Source organism: Etheostoma spectabile, chromosome 11 (genome assembly GCF_008692095.1).
Source record: "Etheostoma spectabile isolate EspeVRDwgs_2016 chromosome 11, UIUC_Espe_1.0, whole genome shotgun sequence".
NCBI lineage: Eukaryota > Metazoa > Chordata > Actinopteri > Perciformes > Percidae > Etheostoma > Etheostoma spectabile.
In genome coordinates, this window is record NC_045743.1 from 12,870,001 (window position 1) to 12,891,111 (window position 21,111).

Below are 21,111 nucleotides of genomic sequence, written 5' to 3' on the forward strand. Positions count from 1 at the left end.
TAATTCTTTTTTTTGTACATTGAGGACAGTCTTTTAAAGGGTTTGTGGTGAAACAAATGAGATATACCTACTGTAGCTGATGCCAAGAAGCTCTGCCTAATCACTTGCAGAAGACCTTTCACATTTGAAGTGTACATGTAAATATATTCAAATATGTGTTTCTTTGCAGTGAAAATGATGCCTCATCAGAGAACGAGCAGCTGTTGAGCCGTAGTATCGACAGCGACGAGGAGGCCGCGTCTGACAAGCAAGGAACAGCCGAGACCAACAACCCCAACCTGTGCCTCGTCAATCTGGGAAACAAGCCCGACCTCTGCCTGCTCTCTCGGGGCCTTTTGGAGCAAGACCGGGCCTGCAACGGGGCCCCCACCTTGGCAGCGGGACAGGCCAATAACATCCCGAGTCCCAACCATATCGGCAATGTCAACCACATCACCAGCACCAACCACATCAGCAGTGTGAACGCAATCAACAACAACAATAAAACCCCGGGGGTAGGAAGATGAAGCTTCTAAAGACGTTACTAGAGTTAAAGATTTGATTATGAACAGATCCTTAACTCAGTCTCATCTGGAAATAACATGTGTTTTCTTTCATCACACAGATGCTACAGAATCGAAGGAAAAAGATCCTGGATCTGTATGGCAGAGCCTGCAATGTGACAGAGGGTAAGTCTCTCTTACTATAATTTGAAATACCCATCTTACCAAGCCTTGAAAACATGAATTGATTTCTGCCAATACTCTGGGGGCATTTTACTTATTTCAGTTGAAGACAAACTTTTTGTATTAACTGTTTTGAAGTGAGAAGGGATATTGACTTTTATTTCCAAGAAAATTGCCTTAGGAAGCAAAACTCATATTTTCCAACATAGGGAACAAAACTCACACTTGTTCACCATCCTATTTCAGTGTGCTAACATTTCACAATAAGCACAAAACGCAAAGTGCAGCTGAGTTTTCCAAGTAGAGGAAAAGTCATCTGAGTAAATCTGTGCCAAACTTAACTGAAATCCATCCAGTAATTGCTGTGATACTTCATTCTGGACAAAAGTGGTGACATAAAGCACATATAGCCACACCCCTAGCTTAATCTTGATGTAATGGACTATGTTTGTGTAATACTCTAATAGTCACTTCTAACACTGCTGTCTCTCTCCAGGCCTGAGCCCCACAGAGCTTCCTTTCGACTGTCTGGAGAAGGCCAGCCGCATGCTGAGCTCCTCCTACAGCAGCGAGGCGGCCGTGGTGAAGACGTGGAGGCATCTGGCCGAGAGCTTCGGGCTAAAGCGTGACGAGATTGGCGGCATGAGCGACGGTCTGCAGCTCTTTGAGAGAGTGAGCACGGCGGGCTACAGCATCCCTGACCTCCTGACCCGCCTGGTACAGATCGAGAGGCTGGATGCGGTGGAGTCGCTCTGCTCAGACGTGCTGGGCAGCAGTGAGATGGCGGCGGCTGCCGGACGGCAGGGCAACAGCAGTTTTCACAGCCAGTTGGTCTGTCCATCCCCATGCCCATCTCCGTCCCAGCGCTGCGCCAGTGTCTAAACATGTGGTGGAGAGGAGACTCGGATGCCTTAAAGTATACATAGTTGTAGGGACAGATACTGCTCCTACAAGGAGGACGGCACATATACAGTATACACCTTACACCCTATTACATGAAGAATGTCAGTGGAATTTTGTCAGTCCAATCAGAATGGCTGTTCGATGCGAATAGTCAAAAATGTGTTCCTTTTTTTCAGGTATTCAACATAACGCTCTATTTTTGAATGGAGTTGGGTGGGCCGTTCAGGGTGACAAAGATGTTCATGTAATAAAGTAAACAAGCCAGGTTAGCTTATGCGTGGTAACTACTGTAGACGAGGGTAGTAAAATAACACAGAGGCTCCTTAATTTAAACCAGTGTGAACCAAGACGGCCAATATTTTACCCCTGAATTCACTTAGAGGAAAAGGGAACTAAATAAAATTATTTACACGACTTGAGGTTGTGGAATAACTTCACTCTGAGAGCAGTGTAAACGCGTTACGCACTCACTTTGACTGACAAAAAAAAAAAATCCAGCTTGAATTGAAGAATTTCAGTTGACTGAGGGGGGTCACAGACTGATGATTTGAATATCCGACTTTCAGGGGGCAGCCTTAGTCATCTTGTGTACTTTGTATGGCCTTATGTTCTATCTTTTTTAAAGTGCTACAGATTATGAGAAAGACCAAAGATTTAGATTCCTCTCTAGTTTGCAACTTCAGACATTTTTCCTCTGCAATAATATAATAATCAGAATTAGTTTATATTTTATTAGATTGTTGTCTTCTTCAGCAAAACAAATTTGCTAGATTAACCTTGCGCTGGATGCAAGTGTTTTTTTCCCCAATGTTTTGACACAATCCCTTTGTGTGACTGTGGGGTGCTGATGGAATCGTCACTGAGCAGTTTCACTGGGCCAGTAGTGTGTCTTTCTTGTATTCTCACCAGTGCATTATAAGTGGGATGAATGAGGATGCCTTACTAGTTGTCCTCTCACTGAACCTTCTTCTCAGGCCTAAAATCTTCTGCTTAATACCGCAGTTGATGTTAGTGCAACCTTGTTTGACCGCAGCATCAGTAAACATTCATAAATGCGCGCCACCGGCTGTGCTGTCATCATACAGAAAAGACAGCAGATATAAGCTCCCTACTTCAAATGCATTTATTATGCCCAGCTGGAAATGCTAAAACACCACTCAGATCAGCTTTCATCTACCTACACCTCTGTGTCTCTTAGTGAATCTGGATGTTAGCATACACAGTAGTCAACATTACAGAACAGTACTTCCTAAATATTATGTTGGCATTTTTAATATAATGCTTAAATAATTTTTTTATGTCAATTTCAGGTTGAGTCTGTGATGTTGTTTCCTTTACAACACCAAGTCATCTTTATTAATTGATTACCATAGGTGTTTTAAGTGTGAAATTAACTGATATTAAAACAACCCAAAATGCATGTAATAATTTAGTATCATAAAACTGTAAATTCTATATTGTTTCATGCAGCTAGGGCTTGACAAAGAAATTAAGGTAGCGTGTTAATCCCATTACTCAGCTGCTCATGATCTGCCTAAATTCCCACCAAATCCACTTCCCCCAACTTTAACACGCACACAGCGTAGAGTCTTTTAGTCTGAAAACACACACACACACACACACACACACACACACACACACACACACACACACACACACACACACACACACACACACACACACCACACACACACACACTCTAACAGCAACTACTTCCTAGGCAGCAACCCAGTTTGTGAACCCCTGCATAATTCTTTCTCCCCTCCCTTTTTCCCATTTTACCCCAATTCTGCGGTCTAGTGCTGCCGCCAGCCCTAATTATTTGGCCTGTGGCTTACCGGGCCCCTAATAGGCTGAAGTGTTGTGGTTTACAGAGCGGGTGCAAAGTGCCTGTGATTTCCAGCACCCAATTAAGCATTTAGGGCCACTTAACCACTGAAAGCCCAGTGGAAAAGCTGTAAAAACTGCATTAAAAAGAGAGATGACACGGCAGACGCATGACTAACTGCCCCTGGGGTTGCTGCACTGTGAACAATGCGAGAATGCAGCAGGTCATGGTGGAAGCAGCACTACGGTCATCCCATAACATCTGACCTTACTCAGCTTTTGTGGTTGGCTCAGTCATGCTCAGACAGGATTTAAGCTCCCCGCTCCCCTATGGGACCGACATGGCAAATGAGAACAATATGCAGTTGTGTGTGTTGTTCACCTCTGAAAAGCAGCTGAAGCTGGTTAAGTGTTGTACGTACAGAGACTGAGGGTGACTCTGGTAGGCATCACGTTAATGCTCCACTATTGTGAATTATAAATAATGACAAGAACACCGTTGGCGTGTCAGCATGATACAAGCCTTCCGTTATTGTATCCGTAACAGGTAAGATGTTACACAGGTTCACATCGTTGTGCCTTCTCTAGCAGTTAAGCTTCAAAACTCAGCAGTAAGCTCCAAGGTTCAATTTTAACAAGCAATGCCAAGGCTTATTTTGATCTAATTTCTCGGAAATATGGCGGATCTTTATCTGAAGTTTGATGTTTTCTGCATAATGTCCCATGACTGCTCTCCACAAAATCAAACGCATCACCCACTGCCAAGGTCTTTTTCTAATGTTTCAGTTCCTGGGGCTGGATTCCAGTACTTTAAATTAATTAATGTCCATGGGTTTATCAAGCATGTATTCCACTTTTTTTTCTTTAATATCTCCTGTCAAGGCAAATGAAAAGCTCATATTATACTGCATTCATAGAGCAGGGTGGACTTCATCAAATCCAATTAGATTCAAAACATGTTTAAGTAGTTTTTTTTTTAGGTTTTATACTTTTGTAAATAATCTAATTGGTGGATTGAATGGAAATGCACCCACACGCTGGTTTCACACAAGTAAAATCTTGTCTGACATCTTGTGTTATGCTATAAGGACGATATACAGCACATACAAGAGCCAGGCATGGATTACTTACCTCAGTAGCACATACAGTCTAGCAGAATGTGTAGAAACACACACCAACTCATCACAGAACCAAAGTATAACTGTATATATAACTTATTATTGTACATATTGTATACATTAATAAAGATGTATGTATGAATGTATGGCTTGGTGTTTGAATTTTTATAATGTCATAACTGACTGATAAAATATAACTTACAATTTTTGTATCATTACAGTTTATCTTGTCTGGATTCTGATCAAATATATATATTTTTTCTCTGGATTGGACAATCAAGACACAAAGAATATGGAGCAATCTCATATTACAATGTACAATAAATACAATTTTGACGACTTGCTTTGATGCAGTTATTCTGTACTAAGTTTTATAGTTTCAATAACGTTAAGGCTGTACTTAGGTACAGTGTTTGAGCTAAAGGTTAACATTTACATGCTAACATGCTAATGTATAACAGGTATATAGTAATGCTGGCCATGTTGAGCATCTCAGTTTAGCCTTTTGACATGCCAATCCAAACTTTGACCTGCTGATGGCTCTAAATGAAAAGTTGCAGTTTCAGGGCAATCTATCCAAAGGTTGTTGAGATTAGTCTGGACCAAAGAGGTGGACCGGCTTTACGCCCAATTGAGCTACACTGCCAGCATGACTCAAAATGTTGCCAATAAATCAAAACATTTACAGGACAAACTTTATATCAGGGCAAAACATGAAATATACAATGGAAATAAATCATGGGAATTAAAATCAATAAAAATGTGTGTTTGACTTGACACACTGAGTGTAGGAGGTCTCTTCAAAATGTGTTTTACAGACAGAGAAAAGAGAAGAATTTCTATACATATATAACTGATATACAGTATAGTAAATGATTCCATATATCCATCCCAGATTGTTGTCTGTCAACCAATCTTACACCAGGCACTGAGAGGGTCTGTTAATGGCTTAGAGACACCAAATGGAAAATCGCTAATCAACACTTTCCAGTTCATTCAACACTCTGACAGTTAATTATAGATCATTAAATGTGACATATTAACTAGATGGTTCATCAAGTGTGAGATGAGTTCATTGGAAAAAGACTGTAGGAAATGATTAGCGGACTACAACTTTATTAGGGCATCATTTTTGGCCCTCAAATTCACCTTTATCTCTCCCACTGGTTTGCTACTGCAAGTTGAGAAAGCCAAACCACTTATCTTTCAAATGAGAGATAATAACTTAATTAACTTAACATTATTTATTTGAAGGTTTCTACGTAAAGGTTTTTTTTTTTTTTTTACTTACTGTTACCAAGCGATGAAGAATAATACAAAAAACTACATTTCAGATTAGAAAATAATGCAATTTGACCTGCACCAACAAAAACAAAAAAACAGTGGAGGAATTTTCTTTGGGATAACCCTTAAATAAATCCTAGAGCTGCACCTACCCATCTACTTTATTTTTATTAAAAGTCTTCTCTCCACCAACAAGACATCTTTCACTGTGTGGGTATGTATTTTTTCCAAGATTCCCAAAGCCTTAGCTAAATGATGGTGTGTATGTCCTGGCTGGGGATCTTAAATCTGTTTCATAGAGAGTCTGTCAGGGAGTGGAAATGCCAGTGATGCTGCTCTGGGGCATCAGGGCAGCACTGAGGTTTTTCTCTCATCATGTTTCAAATTTGCACAGAAATAATCCATATCAATTGTAGAGCCTTTTAGTCTGAAAACACACACACACACACACAAACAGAGTAGGCACTGTACACCCATGTCAGCAGAAGTGTGTGTGCCTTTGTCTTCAGGGTCTGTTTTTGCGTCTAAGAACTTGGCATGACATTAAACGAAGAGGATAAAGCCATAAAGTCACTTTAGGGCAAGGAGTGCCAACCATAAACTTCTGCCAGTCGGTAACACCTTCCCACTCAACACAATAACTGCATGCACACACTCATCCCCGTCAGTCACCTGCAAACACATCAAACAGCAAGGGTACAAGTACTGTCCAGACCTCAGTCAGGTGTTTGGATCAGAATGTGTGTCTGTCTGGAGTACAGAGTGAACTGTGTTTGCACTCTCAGTGATTAAATGGCTTTCAACAGCCACAGTGCTTGTGTTTTTAAGGAAATATCCACTGAAAAACTGTCACATTTGTTATAAAACACTTGTCTCTGTCTCAAGTATTTTCACTGATCAACATGAAAGTTTTTTTTTTTTTTTTTTCTGATGTGAACCTCTTAATCTCTCTTAATGATAGAAAAGCAGAATATAAGAAGTTAAAACAAACTGGATATGGAAACTAGTGTGATCTCATAATGTCTACCAACTCACAACTTCTTCAAACACACAAGCTAATTTATAGTCAGGTATTTTACCAGATCCTCCATGTGCTTATTGGATTACTCAAGCAGACTGTTTATGCATATTGTGGCTGGTGGAAATAATATACATTTGGTGGTCTGCCATGTTAATTGCTGATTGACTTGACTTTATGTTTGTGCTGAAGCGGAACTGCTAACGTTTCCCACAGCCAGCCTCCTCCCACCGGCCAAATAACATTTTAATGAGGTTTACCAGCCAGACCAGGGCAGGGCGACTCTTTGGGGTAATTTTCAGAATTTTTGGTCCACTGAAGAAACACAAACATAAATCAAGATCAGTGTTTAACGTTGCGTGGGTGATGCTGTGCAGGGTAGACTGGCAGTGTGAAGCGTGTTAGGGAACACGGACCAGACACGGCTATGCCGACTGCAGTGCAGGCCAGACTTTTCTGAAGTTATGAAAGTAAATAAATCAGTCGACTACAATTCCTGGAGTAGGAATAAAGGCAATAATGCCCTGTATAAATGATACTCCACCTAAAGCCTATGTGACCATCAAACCTACAGCTGGAATAGCAGCTGGAAGAAGTTTGTAGATTCCTTTAGCTTGCATTTATTTCACTTATAAAGAACTCCAAATGTGACAAGTTAAAAAAAATCCATAGAAACTCTAATTTCCATCTTCACTGTACAACAATGTGCTCAGTATGTTCCAGTCTTATTTTAACCCAAATACTGCTTCTGTGTTATCATATTTCCCTTGTGAAGCCTTAGACAGGTTTTTGTCACTTTATTAAGTACACTTCAAATCAAATCCAATACAATATGAGACCACTCTGCCATTAAGAATACCTTAAACAAACCTTAAGGTGTTTATATTATGAAAGAAATCCATTTTCTGGGATTTGGGGTGTTATTTGGTGTCTCTGGTGCTTCAACGAGCATACAAACTTGGAAAAAAAAAGCTACCCATACTGTTTTGAGTGAGATACGAGTTTCTGATTGTCCTCTGCCTTCAGTCTCCAGGTGAGATGTTCAAAAACCGCACGGCTTTTTACATGACTAGCAAACGGTAAAACACTGCTACAACACACACTAGTTCACCATAACCTACAAAAGAACTACTTCTATGTCCCTGTTCGGCAGGTATTTCACAAGTGTCCCATAGTCTAGAAGAAGTCTCCCAGCTAATCCTGCCTTGTACTGACCAAAGTTGGAGAAAGAGTTATCTAGCTGACCTAGCTACTGTGCATGTGTGACTCCCAACAAAGATAGTATAGAAGTGAGATGTCTCACTCTGTAGCCAAAACAGGTGAGATGGTGTTTTTTGAAAATGAAACCATGCAAACCTATTCTGGCACAACCTCAAAATACATTTATGAACCTGAAAATGAGCATAATATGGGCGCTTTAAGATGTTCAGTTGTTGTTAGAAAATGTTAATTCAGCAATAAGTTTGGTCAAAATATATAATGAACAGACAAGAACATCAATATTGAACGATGCAAAACCCTGAAATGCCAGGCAATGGCAGGTTTTTGTTTTGTTTTTCCATCTAATGCCAAAATTTGGTTATGGCATATAAACTATGGATAAGGTGTGTTGAAAAAGTGAATATTAATTGCATAAAAGTTTGACATAAATTGTGAGATTCAGAATAGTCTAATATGAATGTAATTGGAAGGGGTACAGGGCTGGAGCTTCAGTGTTTACCTTGAGAATACAAAATGTGTGATCAAATATTGTAAACTCAAAGTCCCCTTACTAGCTTTGGACTATCCTAAATGCCAACTGAGCGAATTTCATTTGCTGAGGAAGGCCATGGGATATGGTCAAAAGCCCTGAAAGATATCCATATAAAACAGCTTTGTCAAATGAATAGGTCAGTTGACATAGAAAGTGATGAGTGGCTTCACAGTCAGCTCCAGGTTTCAATCAATTTGTAACAAAGAGAGCTGACGTGCTCCGAGTCAGAAAAGATGAATGCTAAAGTTAATGGTAAAATGATAATTCTGATGATTTTATCAAGCACACTGCATCTGCATCTTGCAGTGACGCCTGTGGTGGGGTGAGATCTGACACAACAAACTGATTTTGTGATTTCTGAGGGTTTACTGTCAGACTTGCACATGTACCCTGGGTGGCTTGCTTTTTACGTGGCTGCTGTGTGCAGACTATGTTCTGCTGTTGATCATAAAAGCTGATGTTTCCATTTGATATCATCCATATGCAACAATATTCACAAAAGCCACAATGGGATTGCAATGAAAATACTCTCCTCATCTGCCAGCAAAATGTGACCTCCACTATTATCTATAATAAAATCGCCTCTGCTTATGGCTGTTGTAAAAAAAAAGTAAGCAAAAAAATAATTTAAAGTTGGCTTTGACTTAATGAGTAGGATGGAAATTTTCCCCTTCTGGTCTCTATATATATGCCCTGGCAAGTTTCACCCCCAGTGGAGATTAAAATTATACTACTTATTTACAACAGCACAATCATTTTTAAACGGTAACTAAAAATAAATTGTTTTCCAGTAACTTTGCATATAAACAGCTGTTTTTAACATTGTTCTTGCATGTGCTCTGGTGCCTCCAACGTAATAACAGAAGTGGTTACAAACCAAAGTATTTTGGGGTAATAGCATTCCATCTCATTAAATGAGCAATACTATAAGCTATAGCTCACTCCTGAACCTTTAACACAGCTGAACATAGGATGCACTGTATGATCCAGAGGCTTCCAAAGGAAAAACATTCATTAAAAAAGAAAATGCTATAAAAAAGTAACTATAGTGAATATACTGTAGTTGTTAAGCTTGTTTTGGGGATGTATGATGCTGCAAATTTGTCCGATTTCCAAAATTGATATTTAGGGCCTGAGTGCCGACAGCCCTATTAAAACTGAAAGATTTCTTTTTCCGGCAATTGAATCGCGGGGCTTAAAATACTCAAAAACTCACCAAAATTGGCGGTTGTATCAAGCCTGGTAATTTTTTTTGACGTATTTTAAGGGTTTCAGGAATAGACACACAAAAATGGTGATGGGGGAGTGGCAAAAGCATAGGAGGCGGGCCAAACCATGACCAATGAAAATGGGAACTCTCTGTTGAGTTCACCTCACACAATAGTATTAATCAAACGGTCATTAGTTATTAAAGGGGGCGGGACTCAAGCATATGGGCCAGGGAAAACTGTCACCAATGAAAAGAGAACTCTATGCTAAGTTCCATGATACCTCACACAAGACTACCGTAAATCGGTCACCATTTATTAAAGGGGCGTGGCTTAAACATAGGGGGCGGACCACACCATGACCTATGACAAACAAACTCTTTGCTCATTTCAATGATACCTCACACTAGACGACTCTACATTTTCACCAGACTTGATGCGACCACCAACTTTGGTGAGTTTTTGAGTATGTTAAGCCCCTCAAAAAGGCAATTCATTTGCCGAAAGAAAGAAAGAATAATTCCTTCAGTTTCAATAGGGCCTTTGCTGCTGTCAGTGCTCGGCCCTAATAATGAAATCTCTGAATAAGTTCTTGAATTTGGAGGTGGAGGGAAGACAGTTCAAACAGACGGCGGTTCTTCCTGGACAAAAATCTAAGAAATTCACCCGTCAGTCCAAAGACATCCAATGAGATATCGTCCCATGAGTAAGCACACTCCAGTAGTAGACCAGTGTACTACAGCTGTATAACTAGTCCTCTATGGCTGGGTATAAAAAACTTGGCTGAACAGGCCAAGAATGAAGTTTAAAAGTTAGATATGACAAATAAAATTCTTAACTTGATGACCAGTTGACTAAGTTAGTGAACACACTCTTAACCTGTTAAATCCAGGAAAAAGATACACTACTAAACTTGTCCAGGTGTGAAGGTGCTATAGAAGTCAGGGATTACCAAAGTTATGGTGGATTTATTGTCTGAGTTCAATGATACATGATACATTTTCATCAGACTTGATGCAACCACCAACTTTGGTGAGTTCTTGAGTATGTTAAGCCCCTCAAAAAGGCAATTCATTTGCCGAAAGAAAGAAGGACTAATTCCTTCAGTTTCAATAGGCCCTTTGCCGCTCTTAGTGCTCGGCCCTGATAATGAAAATATATGACTGAATATATAAGGATGAATATAAAACCTGCGTAAAATGTTAGAAAGCATTGCCTTTTTGTTCTGTCTCTCTCTGTCTGTCAGTTCTTTCTGAAATAGGTGAAAGAGAATTCTATTTAAAGATGTTCCTTTCTCATTTGAAATCAAGTTGTTCTTGCTTCTTCTAACTTTCACAGATGATGCATCTGTAGAGGCTTATCCTGTTATGAGTACATTTGTTAAAATCATGTATCAATTCAATGTAGGGGCCTTGCATAGACAACCACTGTACAAGTATACTGTATTTTATATTTACAATATGTGATCCAAAGACACAATATCCAGCAAAGCTTCCATAAAACTCACTTTCATCAAACCATGACCTGAACACAGTTTCACACGATAACTAACATGTAGTCAATTTATGAATTCAGCAGCTGTACAGGCTTTAAAATATTGAATGCACCCCTTTCAAATTCAGACCAGCCAAGCACTTCTGAAAGTCAAATATCAGCTGTAATTGTTCCAGTCCTTCCAATCTCCTCCATCAACCGACACCATCAATGTGCCCCATACTGAGACCATTACTCCCATCAACCCACCCATGCTCTGGAACAAACAAATAAGACAAGTTTATACAAAACATATGGATTTCCGCATTTCATATGTAGCCCAATCTTAATGTCCTTCAGTTGTTTTTGTTTATTGTCATTAAAAAAAGCTTTACACACACAGCCTCTCCTCCTCTGAGCACATCAGACACCCATTATGGCCACTGGCAAGCATCACCCTCGTTTTCATCACAGAAAGAACAGAAGACAAGACATCAGATTAGCATTGTGGAACATAAAAAAAGGCAGGTCTCAAAATGCAACACTAAAACACTAAACACTAAAAAGAGTACTTCTGACAGACAAAAGAACTTCAAAAACATATCACTATATAAATAAAGAATGTGCGTCTGCATATGGTATTTTAGGTAGAGAAAGATGCAGCCTGAAGTACAGTACAGTTGGAAATATGGTTATTACAGTTTGAGCACACATGAAAGACCAAGTGACGTGCTGAAGTACTGAAACACAAGGAAAGTCATCTTTAATCCTAACTGGAAAGTCTGAATAATTAATGAAGCCTTTAATTGAGCATGAGGAAGAAAAACACACAAGTTTTATTTGAGGTTGTGGAGGATGGACCTGAAGTTGAGGCAGGGGAAGGTGTGTGTGTGGTTGGATCTCTGAATAAGTTCTTGAATTTGGAGGTGGAGGGAAGACAGTTCAAACAGATGGCGGTTCTTCCTGGACAAAAATCAAAGAAATTCACCCGTCAGTCCAAAGACATTCAATGAGATATCGTCCCATGAGTAAGCACACTCCAGTAGTAGACCAGTGTACTACAGCTGTATAACTAGTCCTAGTCCCATAACTAGACCTTAAAAATGGTTCTGCAACACAAACTGTGGCTACGATTGACCTAAATAATCCTATGGTTCCCCTGGAGGTCAGGACACTCCAAAGGGGGCACAACGTTCCATTTCCGGGATTGCTCTGTTGGAGGATTTCACTCATTTAGACAGGATATCCGTTACCTTGGGCTTTCTTTGTGAGTATGGTTTACCTTTTCTCAGATCTCTGCAGGGTAAATTCAGACAGCTAGCTAAACTGTCTGTCCAATCTAAGTTTTCTGTTGCACAACTAAAACTACCTTTGAACGTACATATGTTCCACCACAGCAAGTTCCTTCCCGAGGCAGTTTTGCAGAGGCGCTATTGCTCCGTACGGCACTTAGCACCGGCCAAGACGATTGTGATTGTTTTAAAGAAATGCCAATAAACCAAAGCACGTTTTTCTCCCATCCTGGAATGCTGTGTGGACTCGCCTGACCTTCCACCGAAGCGCTGTTGAGGAAGATCTGGCAATGCGAGACTAGGCACTAGATCAATCTGAGAGGTCACAAGATAATCGACAGGGTAGCAAATGAAAACATTAATGCTACACAAAATTACTTTTATGTTTTCAGACGTTCCTCTAATCTCTGCTTTTTTCCCCTCTGAACTACTAGCTAAAAATGTGTACGTTTTGGAGTCACAAGTCAAAAAGGTAGGGAACCACTGTAAAACAGTCCACATGGGGTGACAGAGCCTTCTCTATAGCTGCCCCCTCCCACTGGAACTCTCTGGCCGAACACATCTGCGACTGCACCTATCTGTCAAAACTCACCTTTATAGATCTGCTTTCAAATTGATTAACGTGGATGGCTTTTAGTGTGTGGATTTATTTTCAAAACACTCTGTAAAGTGTCTTTGAGTGTTGTAAAAAGCCCTATATAAATAAAATGCATTATGATTATTATTATGTCATTGCCTAGCCTTGGGAAAAGGAATACAAATAGTTTGAAGTTTATAACTGAGTTCATATCTGGACACAGGTTGAGTATTTCTCAGATAAAGATCAGACGGTGCAGACACATAAAAGAAATGATAAGAATGCGTATGGTTGCATATGTCCGAGCCTGCACGCATTTACTACCAATGATCAGAGACAAGTTAATCCTTGTCAGATCAATGTGTGGTATTATCAGTATGGAGTAGTGTGTGTCTACCTGATGCTGGAGAGCTTCTGTAGGAGGATGGAGAGCTTCTCCAGTGTCGGGAGCTCTAGACGAGGGTTTTTAAGAAGCTGGGAGGCCACTCGGAAAAACTCCTCACAGCTACACGACTCCAGGAAGGGATTTAAGTAGCCTACAAGCACACAAACAGAGAAAAGAAAGAAATATATTATAAAAAACAATTTCTCTAATGAACAACACATTTTTATGAAATATTAAAACTTCAGAGGAGAGGGAAATAATCAACTTCAGCTTTGCATAGAAATTAAAACTACATGGATGCACAAACAAACAGACCGTGACAACATTTTAACGATCAAACTGAGTTCGCTGGGGACACAGATGCTAGTCAGAGAGACTCTGATGACTGTATTTGGAAGAGCTCTCATATTGTCACTGTAACTCAGACCCCTCCCCCCCCACACACACACACAACACACACACCCCCAATCCCCTTCATCAAACTATAACCTTACACACTCACACAGAGAGATGAAAAAGAAGAAGGACAACACCATCAGTGCACACAGATGGGAGCTGCACATTTTTTAAATGAATAAATTCCTAAAATGTCTTGATTCCGGGTAAACAAACATTTGTTTCTGCTAAAGTCACATTGCTGCTCCTTTTAAACTAACTCTCCCCTGTCTTTGACCACGCACAACTGTGAATAAGAATACAAAATGAGCCACAGAGGGACTTTTTGGGGTGGTACTGAGGTTCTGCTGGCATCAAATCAAAAGCAGAGGACTGGACAGGGAAGAATAGGATTAGGTTCAGATAAGACGGGTAGGGTACAATCTGACAATATGAGAAGAATAAAACAGGAAGGAATAGTTTTGTCGATCTGTTCCCAGCAATAACATCCCCTCAAGATTATAAAACTACAATAATGCACGTTACTGACCATGACCATGAACGTCTATTCATTGTTCTAGCTTGCTTTGCATTTTTCAAACTCCAGCATTTTTTATTTTGTTTTTTTTCACTCAAACTTTCTGGGGAATATTTAGTGTAGTGTCTGCTGATAGTGGCTGGATAATATGGTTATCAACAAAACTATGTACGTGCAGCTGAACAAAATCCTTTAGTCCAACAAAGTTGTGAGGTTGGGAGAGGTCAGAGGCTGCAACTACTGATTATTTTACTTTGATTAAATCGGTTAATTATAATTTTGTGATTAGTTGATAAATCATTTGGACAATAAAATGTCTCAAAAGAGATCAAGGTGACGTCACCCAGAGTTATGTTTTGAATTTGCTTGTTTTGTCCAACCAACTAAAAAAAACTGAAGATATTTATAGTGATAAAAAACAAAAAAAGCAGCAAATTGTCACATTTTACAAGCAGAAACAGGAAAATTCCTGACTTTTGTATTACTTAACAAGTCATTGATTATCCAATTGTAGATTCATTTTTTGTCAATTAACTACTCATTTTTCACACTAAAAGAGACGCCATTGGAAATATTGACTTATTATCTTGTCGGACCCCAATGAATGTTGAGAGCCCCTCTGTGAACAGTGTGTTTTATTGTGTGCTACATTCTACACATTTGTGGCTATATGAAGACTGGTGGAGACAGAAACACTCACAGAAATACAGACACTTTCCTCATGGGTTTGATGGTTGACAACATAGTTGCTTTGGGACACATTAAATAGTCAGAAGAAACGGGGTAAAAAAAATACCCCTTTTTTAACTACAACCCCCTCAAAACATATAACAAATACTTCTCTACTGTGGCAAGATTGGGAAAAAAACACAAACACACACACCAAGTAGCTTCATATTTGAGCATGGAAGGTAATTTGCTGCATTAAGCACTTTGATAGTTAAAATAACCACTGTTAACCAGACACCCTTTAAAACCTGTAAAAGACTGTTACTGTGTGCGTGTGATGAAGTGACCAACTGCATTTTGTGATCATGAATGTGTTATTAACAAGATGTATCATGTAACTGTATGTTACTGAACTTTATACAAGCATGTTGTCGCAGTATGACCACAGACGTCCTGTATGTGTGTGTTTACAACTTGACATTTTGGTTCTCTTTTGTTTTATTGGCAACCTTCAGGTGCAAACCTTTCTCCCCCTCTTCCTCACCCCTTTCCAATCTCTCCTTGTTACCGCTTGTAAAACAAAATAATTAGCAGACTTACAGTCCCCCAGAAAAACACAACTGTATATGCACACACACACACGCACGCACGCACGCACGCACACAAACAGCTCCAGCCCCAGTCACCTCCAGCATTTGGATCTGCTGTGTATTACTGAAGCATACAGCAATCTTAAATGATACGGCTCATAATCCAGCCAAACTCCCCCCATGGAAACACTGCAGCTGTGCTCTGCCCTCGTCCACCTCTGTCAAGTCTTTTGTCCTTCTATAAAAAGAGCCAGGAGGTGGTGGAGGTTCAAGGTTTTATGACAACTTCTAAATCTTTTGCCTGACCAGTGCGTATGATTGATGTGAGCTCAAACAACCCATTACTTTTCACATGTGTTTTTTATGTGGGGATGATATAGAGTGATACTGCAGAAGGAGCTGGCATAAATTATAGTAAAAAGTGATAGTAAAGTCTGGGCTAGAAAAGGGATTACAGCAGCTTGATGGATGACAATCTTTAAACAAACTAATTGACTAAGGAAACTGCACGGGACAGAGTGTGACGGTAGTGACCAAAATATATCGCTTCCTTTGACAGCCCCAGCTTGAGCCTGAACCCTCTTTGTGTCGCCTACTCACGGGACTGTTCAGTTAGCTGCATGAAGATGTCTACAGGTGTGTGCAGACCGCCACGGCCAGCCCGGAGCATCAACAGCAGCACACACACTCCTCCATAGTGGATGAATAGGCCTCGGCTCTCCTCAGACATCAGCTCGGTACGGAGACTGTCCAGAGCCTGGGCCAGCACATCAGCTGTGGACAGGACAGAGACAGACGTATGTACACACAGAGAGATACTTGATTTAGTTTTAAGTTTGAGTTTTGAAATCATTTCAGTCTTACATTGGAGTTTTAGACCTTTCAGCTAACACTGTGTTCTATTCAACTATAATGTCAGACCAAAAGAGTGTCAGGAATTCTCACTGTTAAAGCAACGCCAATGCACTTTTCCAGTCCCAATACAGGTTGGAAGCGGATATGTCTCATTTGAACTACAGATCCCAGCTGCACTCCACATCCCTGTATGTTAAACAACTGCAGCGGATAGCTATGGCCATCTTAGGAGATAGCCTACACCCTTTGAATAGGGAATTCCAGTATCTCTCTTCTGGATGGAGGCTAAAAGACCCCAGTTGCAGAACTACAAGATTAAAAAACAGTTTTGTCTCAGCGACAATCACTCTATTAAACAAACTGTAGAATTAGAATTACTTTACTCTATTCTTTTTATCCCTGTTTTACTGTCTCTATTACATGTGTTGATGTTTGGTGTGTTGCATGTTATGTGGTGGTCTACAAAGTTTTAAGGATGTCCTGCTTCTTAGACTGGAAACCTAGTTTACCCACGGGTAGCAATAAAGTAACCTGAACCTGACATCCGTTACCCGATCTGGTAAACTTGCATAGTGTGGTTATAGCCGGTAGAGAGCCGCAAAGCAAATGTAGAGGTGCCATTCACCCTGTTACGAAATGATGAACCACTAAAACATGGACTGGAAAACATTATTTTAAGGTACAAAATAATCTTTTGTATGTGCCTGAAACCCCTGAATGATTTAAAAACTTGAAAACATTGCTGGGTTGCCTAAGTGGTAGACAGAGATGGGAAGTAACAAAGTACAAATACTTCGTTACTGTACTCAAGTAGATTTTTTAGATATTTTTACTTTACTATTTATTTTTTTGGCGACTTTTTACTTTTACTCCTTACATTTTAACATGAATATCGGTACTTTCTACTCCTTGCATTTTACAAAATTGGCTTGTTCCGGTAGTTTTGTACTAAATGTCATCTATCAGATGTGATTGTGAGTGTATGTCGGAGAATAGTGCGGACACGCGCCTCACACCGCGAGCAGGCGCGCACAACACACAGAGATTAAAGTGAGAGAAAAGAAAAAGAGACTAGAAGTCCGGAGGATAATCAGTTGAGAGCGTGTGTGTCTTTGAGAACTGTAAGTCATATAACTGATGTTGTCAGCCTGTTGTTGTATGGGTCTGTAGTTCTTGCAAATTTAAAAGTTAGCTTGTTTGTGTTCTTCACCTGTTACTTAGGTTACACTTGGCTGTTGATCCGATATAATGGAGAATGTTGAACGTCCTTGCTCATTAAGATGATGTAATTAATAGTGGGTTTATTGTTATTATTTACTAGCATATATGGTTCCTATGCATTGTGTATGGCAGCCTTTACAATGTTATTTATTTCTTTTATTACCACACACACAGCCATAGCAGAGCTACCCACGCCCATGTTTATACTGATGCTAGATTTTAATAAAGCATCAACAAAGAGAAGTTGTCTCCGTCTGTGTTTTAACAGACACACCCGGGGCCAAGTTGGAAACCAGAATCAGCTTTAAATACAATCCTAATCTAGTCCTCAATAAATTTCAAATCATTTCACTGGAGTTACTAATACCAAATTTATTCTAACTGGATGGGAACATACACAGACTTCTCACAAAATCACACTTTCATATCTTGCTACTCGGTCAGAATCTCGTATTCCCAGTCTCTGTCAGTATAAATAGGCTATATGACATATTTTAGGTCGTTTGGCAGACAGCCATTTAAAATGTAGGCAATGGCTTATAAAAAATAAAGAGCCTTTTTTCCATGTCCACAGTAATTTCTCAGCGTGCTCTCTAGTAACATCTGTCTGGGGCAGGTAGCTTTGTCATTCATAAGGCTACTTTTACTTTTATACTTTAAGTAGTTTCTTTCTTTCTCTTCTTCTAAGTTTCTAAGCCTGTACTTTGTTATTTAAGTAAAGAAGTTAAATCAGTACTTCTACTTTAACCAGAGTATTTTTTAACAAAATTATCTGTACTTGAGTACGGGCAGTGAGTACTTTTGCCATCTCTGGTGGTAGAGCAGGCGCACCTGTACTGAGAGGTTTATGCCTCGACGCAGAGCTCCAGGGTTTTCGAATCCCACCTGTGACAATTTCCTGCATGTCTTCCCCCTCTCTCTCCCCTTTCTCACTTAGCTGTCCGGTCAAAAATTAAAGGCGGAAAAGCCCAAAAATAATCTTAGAAAAAAATAAAAAATAAAATAAAAAAATAACATAAACAGTTGATTAATTTTTTTTCGATCAACTAAATTAATCAGCTCTAATCTCATCTTTGTACTATATAGCCTATTTAGCATTTTTCCATCTATCTCCTTCTTCCATCTATGCTTTCCCCTTCTTATCCCCCACTATTCCAGCTGTTTCCATTATTTCTCAAACTCCACATCTGTATTTTTGGCCTTACTGTTTACCATTCTTCTGTCCAGAACCATTCAAGTCCAGAACCCATTTTGCCAGACAAATTCAAACAAATGATCTGTGATGACCTCAAATAGTACTAAAAATGTCTGAAGTTCTAAGAAAATGCTTTTCAAATGTCCAAAAGTACTGGATTTATACAACCTGACATAGCATAAAAGCTTTCTTATTTTATTCTGGACTGATTTTGGTTAGCTCTGTCTAACAATGGTACCAATTATGTCTAAGATCCCAGAAAATCTGAGGGGGAAGAAACATTATTTTCAATCTGGTTCCATGGTTTTCAATCAAAAATAAGTCTCTATAGAGACATATTACTGGAGCCCTCGAGCATTACGATGCAGATACGGCCAGTCAGTTCAAAGGAGAGTTTCATAAAATATGTCAGGATATGTACACTGCACCCACTGAGTGGACCAAGATTTATAGTGTGGAAGGCCAGGGAGTAAAATGTGGATGCAGCTACAAGCTCCTTGCTCTTGCACATGCACAAAGTTGTAAGATAGACGTAGGCAGAGGTCCAAAAATTGTTTGGGGTGGATGAGAGTTTGCAGATATCTGGTGACAAACCAAAGCATTGGAGAAATTTGGAGCTCCTTTGGTGAGCATGAATGGCTGCCATAGTTACACAGAAATCCAATTATTGTGGAGATGTTTTACTTATTTACCAAAAATGTCAATTTGTTGGTGGCAAACGATGAAAACTCAAGAACAAACAAATTTATTGGGATACATCCTACCTTAGTACCTACCTTGAGTATTGGTACAAAAATGAATAACAATCCATCCAATAGGAGTCAAGATGGTTCAAAATATCAAACTCTTTTTGGCATATTAAGAAATGTCAGGGTATCACTAAAATCATTTGCAATAATCCTCTGGGGAACATTTCATGGCATTCAATAGCTGTTATATTATACTACAATACAGACTATGGTGGTGGACAAACTGACACTGGTGAGAAAACCTGTGTATACCCTGATAAGCGGATCTGATTAAACCTTCTGATTAAACCTTCTGTCCAACTGTCCAAGATAGAGTACACAAACAGGACAGTGAAATAAAGTACATTTCAGCTTTGGTCGTCTCTGATTCACACTCAAACTGAAATATGCACTTGAATTAGCAGTGACGTGGAAATTTTTATTTGAAGTAAGATGTGAAGTCAGAAGTTTACACAGCATGCTAAGTATGTGTAACACCCAGTTACAGGTTTTAACCCCCTGCTGTTTCTGTGGATTCACACCTACACAAGGGGAGCGTTGGCCTAGTGGGAAGTGATGAGTAACAGCAGGTGTGTGGCTCATACTTCCTAGGTCTGATTATGATTTTGAGCAACAACTTAAATTAGACTGCCATGACATCACTATACCATGGATGGTTGACAACCTTTCCTTTTTGTATCTGCTTTTGATTAATACAATTATTATTACTAAACATGGGTTAAGTGTAATTTAATTAAAACATGAATCATAACAAGGCAATCGCTTAAATTCAGTCTGCCAGCAGTAGATACATGAAATAATTTAGTGTTCTGGGATTTCTCAGCATGGGAGACTGAACAATCTTTGCAGCTAACGTGACCGTACAATTCTGTGTAATGGAAGGAAAATATTAACAAAAATATACTATAGTCTGGAATCAACTAAGCTTAACAGATTTCCACAGCTGAGCTGATTCTAGTGCTGAAACAGTTTAGACATGTGATCAATGAGTTGATCAACAGAATATTAATCTCAAACTTTTGATCATTAATAAACTGTTTAAAGTGCTCATATTATGCTCATTTTCAGGTTTATAATTGTTAGACGTTGTGCCAGAACAGGTTTACATGGTTTCATTGTCAAAAAACACCAGATTTTTGTTGTACTGCACATTGCTGCAGCTCCTCTTTTCACCCTGTGTGTTGAGCTCTCTGTTTTAGCTACAAAGTGAGGCATCTTACTCCTGTTCCATCTTTGTTGGGAGTTGCACATATGCAGTAGCTAGGTATGGACTATAGACTGTTGGAGATGGTAAGTCCCTTTGGGGTGAACTTTGGGCTTTTTCACTTTGTAAACCTATAACATGCATAAAAACGATATATAACACAATACAGGAAAGAGAAAAAGGCAAAAAGCATAATATGAGCACTTTAAGTA

General features: G+C 39.5%; 2 protein-coding genes and 2 long non-coding RNA genes across 5 annotated transcripts in view; 2 read left to right on the plus strand and 2 right to left on the minus strand.

The window, feature by feature from the left end:
• Positions 1-4,649, plus strand: part of edar (ectodysplasin A receptor) — a 35,770-nt gene extending 31,121 nt beyond the window's left edge. Inside the window, 3 exon segments of the mRNA XM_032529910.1 lie at positions 170-494; positions 605-668; positions 1,162-4,649. Of these exon segments, the coding sequence (XP_032385801.1) occupies positions 170-494; positions 605-668; positions 1,162-1,547 (775 nt within the window). The 3' untranslated portion in view covers positions 1,548-4,649.
• The window catches only part of LOC116698132 (uncharacterized), a 23,273-nt gene extending 13,246 nt beyond the window's left edge, over positions 1-10,027 (minus strand). Inside the window, exons 1-2 of the long non-coding RNA XR_004334129.1 lie at positions 10,017-10,027; positions 1,082-1,087 (exon numbers count right to left, since the gene is read on the minus strand). This is a non-coding gene — a long non-coding RNA (uncharacterized LOC116698132). The remainder of the gene's footprint in view (positions 1-1,081; positions 1,088-10,016) is intronic.
• Positions 8,721-21,111, plus strand: part of LOC116698133 (uncharacterized) — a 13,780-nt gene continuing 1,389 nt past the window's right edge. The window contains exons 1-2 of the long non-coding RNA XR_004334130.1: positions 8,721-8,813; positions 19,765-19,766. This is a non-coding gene — a long non-coding RNA (uncharacterized LOC116698133). The remainder of the gene's footprint in view (positions 8,814-19,764; positions 19,767-21,111) is intronic.
• ccdc138 (coiled-coil domain containing 138) overlaps positions 11,342-21,111 on the minus strand; it is a 17,409-nt gene continuing 7,639 nt past the window's right edge. Inside the window, exons 13-15 of one of the 2 annotated variants that reach the window (XM_032529909.1) lie at positions 16,276-16,449; positions 13,516-13,654; positions 11,342-12,212 (exon numbers count right to left, since the gene is read on the minus strand). In XM_032529909.1, coding sequence (XP_032385800.1) covers positions 12,086-12,212; positions 13,516-13,654; positions 16,276-16,449 — 440 coding nt within the window. In that variant the 3' untranslated portion in view covers positions 11,342-12,085. The remainder of the gene's footprint in view (positions 12,213-13,515; positions 13,655-16,275; positions 16,450-21,111) is intronic. The other variant, XM_032529908.1, reaches the window with a different exon arrangement.